Here is a 7,975-nt window from a genome sequence, read left to right as displayed (position 1 = left end):
GTGTGTGTGTGTGTGTGTGTGTGTGTGTGTGTGTGTGTGTGTGTGTGGCTGCCCGCAGAGGCCAGATGAGCGCTTTGGATCCCTGGAGCTGGAGTGATAGGCATTGATCTGGATACTGAAAACTGAACTTGGGTCCTCTAAAGGAGCAGAGAGACCCTGTCTCAAAACAAACAACAAACAAAAAGCTTCAAACAGCAGACACTAAGGAGCTTTAACGTCTGCTGCAATGTTTGCAGACCCAGGGGCACGCTCGGGCTGCATCAACTCAGCCCTATCTTCCTGCCATTTCCTTTTCTTACTTTATCCCACCAAACCACAAGCTAAAAATAAACTATTCCCTTAAAAATTACAGCAAGCCAAGCATGGTGGCCCATGCCTTTAATCCCAGAATTCAGGAGGAAGAGGCAGATGGATCTCTGAGTTTGAGGACAGCCTGGTCTACAAAGCAAGTCCAGGACAGCCAGGGCTCTGTTACACAAAGAAACCCCACCTCAAAGAAAGCAAATGTGACATTTCAATTGCAAGTCAATTCTTTTAAATCACATCACTGGCCATAAACAACAAAATAACAAGAACTGTGATGGGGAAAGTCTCTCTCATATCCATAGCATGTATGGTCCTGTTTGTCGACTGTGCTGTTAAAGTTCGACTGTTAGGGCTGGGGACATATCTCACTGGTAGAATGTTGCCTGGCAGGCCAGAGGCTCTAGAAACATGACTCTTTAAATTTTCTTTTTATTAGATTTATTCATTTTTTATGTGAGTATTTTGCTTGTATACACGTATGTGCACCACTTGCATGCTCGGTTCCCCCGGAGATCAGAAGAGGGTGTTGGATCCCGGGAACTGGAGCTTCGGATGGTTGTAAACCACCACATAGATGCTGGGAACCAAACCCTACTGTCTTGAAGAGGAGCAAGTGCTCTTAACTGCTGAACCATCTCTCCACCCCAACAAATTATTATTATTTTATTATTCTTATTTTCCTTGACACTGGGTCTGACTATGTAACTCTAGCTGACCTGGAACTGCCTATGTAGACCAGGCCAGCACTGAACTCACAAAGATCTTTCTGCCTTTGCTTCCTGAGTGCTGGGATTAGAGTGGAGTGCTGGAATTCACTGCCTCAGACCCAGCCTTTATTATATATCACATACATAACTGATTGTTTATATATACATATTTATTCATTTATGTGATTGATATTGTTAACATTCTAGACTGAATCCTTTTTTTAACATTTATTTATTTATTATGTGTACAGTACTCTGCCTGCTTGTACACCTGCATACCAGAATAGGGCACCAGATCTCATTATAGATGGTTGTGAACCACCATGTGGTTGCTGGGAATTGAACTCAGGACCTTTGGAAGAGCAGCCGGTGCTCTTAACCTCTGAGCCACTCTCCAGCCCAACTGAGTCCTTTTTAAGTATTAAAAGAAAGCTGGGCAGAGGTGGTGCACACCTTTAGTGCCAGTACTCAGGAGGCATGGTGGCACATGCCTGCAAGTTCGAGGCCAGCCTGGTCTGCAACAAAGAGACATTGTCAAAACCAGACCAGGCAAAACAAAACCACTACACACAAAGAAATGCATAAAATATATCAATGCTAGTTAAAGATATGCCTAAAATATAAAATAAAATGAAACTGAATGGGAGTTGGGGTCTTGGGCCACATGAATGGCAAAGGTGAGGGTCTGGGGCTATTGCTCAGTGGTTAAGAGTGGGTCTAAGCTGACCGGGCATGGTGACGTACACCTGTAATCCCAGCACTCAGGAGACAGAGGCAGGTTTATCTCTGTGAGTTTAAGGCCAGCCTGGTCTATAAATCGAGTCCAAGACTGCCAAGGCTACACAGAGAAACCCTGTCTCAAAAAAAAAAACAAGCAAAAAAAAAAAAAAAAAAAAAAAAAAAGAGTGGGTCAAAACCTAGGCCCTCTGCACAGTTGTGCACGTGGGTCTTCTTGTTGGACGCCTAAATCAGGAACAGGCCTGTTTCTGACACTGTTGCCTGCCTTTGGATCCCTTTCCTCGGATGAGGCTGCCTCATCTAGCCTCAACAGAAGATGTGCCTTGTCTTATAGCAACTGGATATGCCAGGGCTCATTGATATCTATAGGAGCCCCCCCTCTTCTGAGGAGAAGGGGAAAGAGAGGTGAAGGGGGTGGGAAGGTAAGAAGAAGGGTCTGGGAGGAGAGGAGAGAGGGGAAGCTTCAATTGCAGCATAAAGTAAATAAATAACTTAGTTAAGTTTATTAATTATTTTTTATTAATTAATAAAAAAGTAATGCAAAAGAAAGAGTGAGTCAAAAAAGAACAAAGGTACTATGCACAGACACAGTGCACAGACATACAGAAAGACTAAACATCCATTCAAAATAAGATAAAAATAAATCTTTAAAAGTGGCAAAGGTCATGGCTGGGAGGTGGTGGCACGCAGCTTTGATCCCAGCATTCAGGATGCAGAGGCAGGTGGACCTCTGCGAGTTCGAGTCCAGCCTGGTCTACAAAGCGAGTTCCAGGACAGCCATAGCTACACAGAGAAACCCTGTCTTGAAAAACAAAATAATAAAAAGTGGCAAAGGTCACCCAGGGTCCCAAAGCCTCTTTACTTCAGTGGCATCGTGGAGACCCTTCGGGCAAACCTGGCAGGATTTGGGTCTGGCACTGAGCTCAGCAGCTTTGCTAACCATTGCACTGTCCATCGGCCCCCACCATCTCTCGGTTCCTATTCTGGGCAAGAAGCCAAACACACATTTCTCAGGCCCCCACAGGCTTTTGGAGCTGACAGAGTGGCGTTTGAGGAAAGGGCTGAGCGAAGCAGAAAGCTCCCGAGAGTGTCAAAAGGAAGACAACAATCACATCAGGAGGCTTATCCAAGAGAGACACTGAGACCCAGAGAGAGTGAGAGTCTCCAGGTCCACACAGGAACAGCTCCCAAAAAGAGCCACCAAGTAAGGTTCCCCCTCAAAACACTTCTCTGATCCTCACTGGATGTCATAGGTCACTACATAGTGGCCAAATCTCAGCATTTGAGGGTCCCTATATGCTAAAAGCTCCTATGGCCCTCAGCAAAGAATCTTAGTGGTCCTTTCCCGGTCCCCACTCTTCTCTTTGCCTTAGCTACTCAATGGATGGCACATCCTATTCACAATCCAGAGAGCCAGAGGTAATGCCCCCATTTTAGGAGGAAATTAAGTTTCAAGGAAATGATGGGATTTGTCCAAGATCACATACTAGTGGGTGAGAGACAAGAAATGCGAACTAGCCCTGCTTAGCTCTGTTCTCTCTGTTAGCTCTGCTCTCCTTCCAGGAGACCACACTGACCCCAGGTAGGTCCTGGTCCTGTTTTCATGCCTACATCCCACCTCTCAAGGCCAGACTGGAGCCACTTGGGGCCTGGGGGAAGCAGGAAGGAAATGAAAAGTCCTTCGTAGTCCTCTGGGCTCTGTGCCACAGTACTTACCCTCCAGCACCACCTCCTTGCCCGTCTTCTTGAGGGCCTGTACTGCTTCATCGTGGGTGGCAGAGGATAGATCTTCACCATTCACAGACAGGATGGCGTCCCCAACAAAGAGGGCCTCCGTCTGGTCTGCTGCCAGTCCTTTGAAGATCTTGGAAATGAGAATCGGCATCTTGTTCTCCCGGCCCCCTGCACACAGGCACAAGAGGAAGAGAAAACTGAGACAGCTGCTTCAACCTTTGGGAAAGTTATCAAGGTGAAGTTGCTTCTGACTCGGTGCTAGGAAAGGGGAAATGGATGAATAATGAGAAATAAAGGTATGGCGACAGGTGGCCATTATCCCAGCATTCAGGAGGCTTGGGCAGGAATGGATTGCCTTGAGTGCAGAGCCACCCAGAGATACAGCAAGGCAGGCTAACAAGGTATTTTCTAAATCCATAAAGCTATAGTTTGGCTACTTGGTCTTTTGTTTAAATGTTTCAAATGTTCACTGTTTTACTGATTTTTTTTTTTAATGTTTTGGCTTTTAAGCAGTTTCCCACAGTATGAAAATTTACTGATAACCCCCAATCTGGATTTAAGAGAGGAGTAGTGGTTGCTATAGCCTAAAAGGACCTCTTCTACAATCATCAGATTTTAGAATCCAGAGCTGGGTGTGGTGCAGAGCGTCTTTTATTCCAGCACTTATGAAGTAGAGGTGGGGAAGGAATGGGAGGAAGGGGTTACTAGTTCATATTATCCTCAGCTACGTAGGGAGTTTGAGGCCAGCCTGAGATATATAAGGCCATCTCAAAAATAAATTAATTAATAAGTTAAATGGGCTTTCCAGGATTCACACTGGAAAGGAATTTCTAAATTTAACATGTAGCATGTAAATTTAGCATATCTAAATTTAACATGTATTTATTTTGTCTGTATGCATGTATACAAGTACACATGTTCTGTACATGCGAGATCAGAGGACAACTTGCAGAAGTTGGCTCTCTCCTTCCGCCGTCTGGGTCCTGGGAATCAAACTGGTCATCAGTCTTAGCAACAAGCCCCTTTACTCTGAGCCTGTAGTTCTCACCCTGTGGGTTTCAACCCTTTTGGGGCTTGAATGACCCTTCAGAGGGGTGGAATATCAGTTATCCTTCAAGTCAGATATTTGCAATTCACAACAATAACAATATTACAGTTATGAAGTAGCAATGAAATAATTTTGCAGCTGGGGGTCACCACAACATGAGGAACTGTATTAAAGGGTCACAGCATTAGGAAGGTTAAGAACCACTGCTTCTGAGCCACCTCCCCAGCCCCCAAATATCTTTTGCTTGTTTGTTTGTTTGTTTGAGGCAGGATCTCACTATGCAGCCCTGACTGGCCTGGAACTCATTATGTCCAACAGGCTATTCTGAAACTCAGAGAGATCCACCTGCCTCTGCCTCAGGCGTGCTAAGATTAAAGAAATGTGCCACCATACCCAGACCAAATGTCTTTTTAAAATAGTCTGCTCGGCTGGGCATGGTGGTACTTGCTTATAATCCCAGCACCGAGGTGGCAAAGGGTAAAGGGTTACTGTAAATTCAAGACCAACGTGTTTCACGTAGAAACTTTCAAGACAGTATGGACTACACAGCCAGACAGTCTCCAGAAAAGAGGAAAAATCAGTGCTCCACCCTTTATAGTCTCAAGTGAGACCCTCGAATGTCACATTCCTGGCCCATCCTCCAAGCACTCATGAGAGATTAGCGGCTCAGAGCAAGAGTCATTGTTTCAAGGTTACATAAATCTGTGACATCTGAGCCTGGGCCACCTCTCCCAACCCCCACCCAGGCCCAACAGTTGCTCCTGACACTGCGCAAGGCTTGAGGCCTAGGAGAGGAAGGTGTTTCTATTTATATCTAGCCTCCCCCACCTAAAAGGAGGGACTTCAGTTCCATTTGAAGCTATGACCATTCCCAGCTGCCTTGCACTCAGCTGGACCCCAGAAGGGAAGTTACCATGGCAACAAGAGTCCAGTCTTCTTCAATCCAGGAGGATTTGAATGAAACTGCTACTTTCCCCAAAGTCCCATAAAAATATCCATCCAACACCTGGAAGTATAGATTTGGGTAGTGTCTCCATCCCTTGGCAAGACCCGGATCCTCTGAGAGTCACTTTGTCTGTTTGCAAAGCGGAACTTTATAGGAACTCTAGTTTCTTCCTGCTCTGACACACTGAGTGTAGTTTTTAAAAATTGGCCTGTTTCCCCAGCCTGTGCTAGAGTTTGGGATTAAAGCTGGTGCCCGCTCCCTGTCTTCCCGTTCCCCCTTTAGGCTCTTGGGGTTAGCTGACTGTGAATCTACCCTTCCCTGGAAAAGACTGACTCCCTGGTCAGTCTTTAGGGCAGCAGTGGCTCTATAATTAAGATTTAAATCCTGGTTCTGCCATTCACTGGCTGATCCTGGGGAAATCATCTTCCTCTTCTGAGTTTTCTCCACCTGCAAAATGGAGATTAAACTCAATGCCTCTCACCACTGATGGTCAAGCTGAAACAGACCAGGAGCTAAGTCTAAAGGACACAAAACCTAACACACAGTGGCATTCACCACCATGCCTATTCCCTAACCTGGGCCAAAGGGTCTAAACGAGGTGTCAGTGACCACAGCCACCTCCTGGGAGGCCTGGGATGTATGGACACATTCAGTCTGATAGACAAATGGGCAGGAATGGTGAACCCAGCCGCCGGGTATGTACATAGATTTTAAGCACATTTCGTTGCTTGAGAGACACCACCACCCCACCCCACCCCCAACCTCTTTTCCTCTCACACATGCTGGCAAGCCCTGCTCTCAGAAACACCCTCATTGTATAGTTACCAAAACAGATTCAGAGATGGGAAGTGATTTGTCCAAGTTCACAGAGCTCTGTTAACTCCGAGGGCAGCCAAAATGAGCTGGGGAAGTAGTCGGCTGGTAAAGCGCTTGCCTAACATGTATGAAGTTCTAGGCTTGATCCTCAGCACAACATTAACCTATTTTAGCAGTACATACCAGTAATCCCGGCACGCTGGAGGCGGAAATAGGAAGATTAGATCAGTGTTATCCTTTGCTATATACTGACTCTGAGGCCAGCCTGGGATACATGAGACCCTGTCAAACAACAACTGTCCGTCTTGGAGACGAAGACCTCTCAGGAAGGAATGGCAACTCTGGGTTCACCCTCTCACCCTGTGCATGGTACAAACAGGCAGATGAGGAGCCTCAAACCCAGCCACCGGGACTCCCAGCCTAGGTGTACAGCCCTCTGGAGCCCAAGATGCCTCGGTCCCTACTGACCATGCCTCTGCCTCCATGCATCTCTGCTATCCACACTGAGTTTCCAGACTCCAGGCCTTCACCCGTGCACCTAGGCTGTATCTCATGACTTCCCCCTTCTTGTCCTGGCGGTGTTCCAGGCCTCCATCCCCTTTCCTTTCGCCCCTTGTCTGCCTTCCTGAGGACCCTTCTGCCCTTGATACCCAGAGATACTCTTTTGCTTCAACACAGAACTAAGCACCCGTGTCCTTGGCGCGCCCCACGTCCTTGGTGCGCCCCCGTCCTTCCACACTTGTGCCTTCTGAGTCACCTGTAAGACCACCCCCCCCCAATAACCCAAGCCCCTTCCGACCTTCGTGCTCCTCCCTCACGCTGTTCCCTCCTCCCCTGAGACTCCGCTCCGCCCCAGACAGATGGCTTTAGGTGTGCTGCCAGCCCCCCCCGTGACCCCCGAGCGCTCCGCAGCGGCACAGACACCGTGACCCGCGCCCTCAGTGCCCCGCGCCTACCCTTGATGCTGATGCCCAGCCCGCCGGCATCGGCCTTGCGCACCGTCACGCGGCGCCGCTGGAGAAGAAGCGCCTCTGGCAGCTGCGGGGGCGCCGCGCCGGGCTCAGAGGCGCCGTTGAGCTGCGCGGGCTCCGGCTCCGGGCCGGGCTCGCCGTCGGCGGGGCTCACGGTCAGCGCGTCCTCCGCCAGAGTGAGCAACACCCGCTGCCACCGCTCGCCGCCCGCCCCGGAGCCCGCCCCGGCGCGCAGCTCCAGCAGCCCGGAGCGAGGAGCGCGCCTGCCTGACGCCATCTTCGCCTCGAAGTCCCAGTACGCCGCGCTCGCCCGGTCCCGCCGTACCCGGCCCGCTCTGACCCAGCGCCCGGGGTAGAGGGCTGCGGGCGGCGGAGCAGCCGCCACCCTACCCCGGGCCTCGGGGGCGGAGCTTCGCAGGACAGGCCGTCGGGGGCGGGGCTAACGGGGGCGGGGCCCCTGGAGAGACGGAGAAGCTAGGGTAACCTAAGGATGCTCCGCTTGGGAGTGGGTCAGAACCGCGTCGCCGCGAGGCCACAAAGTTAGAGGAGGAGATCGAGGGTGCAGTTCTCGGCAGGGACGTTAAGGGACAGGGTCCTGTGGAGGGGACAACCCAAGGATCGGGCTCTGGGCGCCGTCGAGGATTGGACCGCAGCTCCTGGAGGCAGAAGTACGAGAAAAAGAATCAAGGATCCTGGGGCGAGTCTTTAG

General features: G+C 49.5%; 1 protein-coding gene across 1 annotated transcript in view; it reads right to left on the bottom strand.

Annotated features, from left to right (window-relative positions):
• Snta1 (syntrophin alpha 1) overlaps positions 1 to 7,618 on the bottom strand; it is a 21,310-nt gene extending 13,692 nt beyond the window's left edge. Inside the window, exons 1-2 of the mRNA XM_055602195.1 lie at positions 7,252 to 7,618; positions 3,464 to 3,653 (exon numbers count right to left, since the gene is read on the bottom strand). Coding sequence (XP_055458170.1) covers positions 3,464 to 3,653; positions 7,252 to 7,543 — 482 coding nt within the window. The 5' untranslated portion in view covers positions 7,544 to 7,618. The remainder of the gene's footprint in view (positions 1 to 3,463; positions 3,654 to 7,251) is intronic.
• Between the last annotated feature and the right edge of the window lie 357 nt (positions 7,619 to 7,975).

Source organism: Psammomys obesus, unplaced genomic scaffold (genome assembly GCF_907164565.1).
Source record: "Psammomys obesus unplaced genomic scaffold, mPsaObe1.curated_primary_1811, whole genome shotgun sequence".
NCBI lineage: Eukaryota > Metazoa > Chordata > Mammalia > Rodentia > Muridae > Psammomys > Psammomys obesus.
This window is presented reverse-complemented; position numbering and strand designations above follow the sequence as displayed.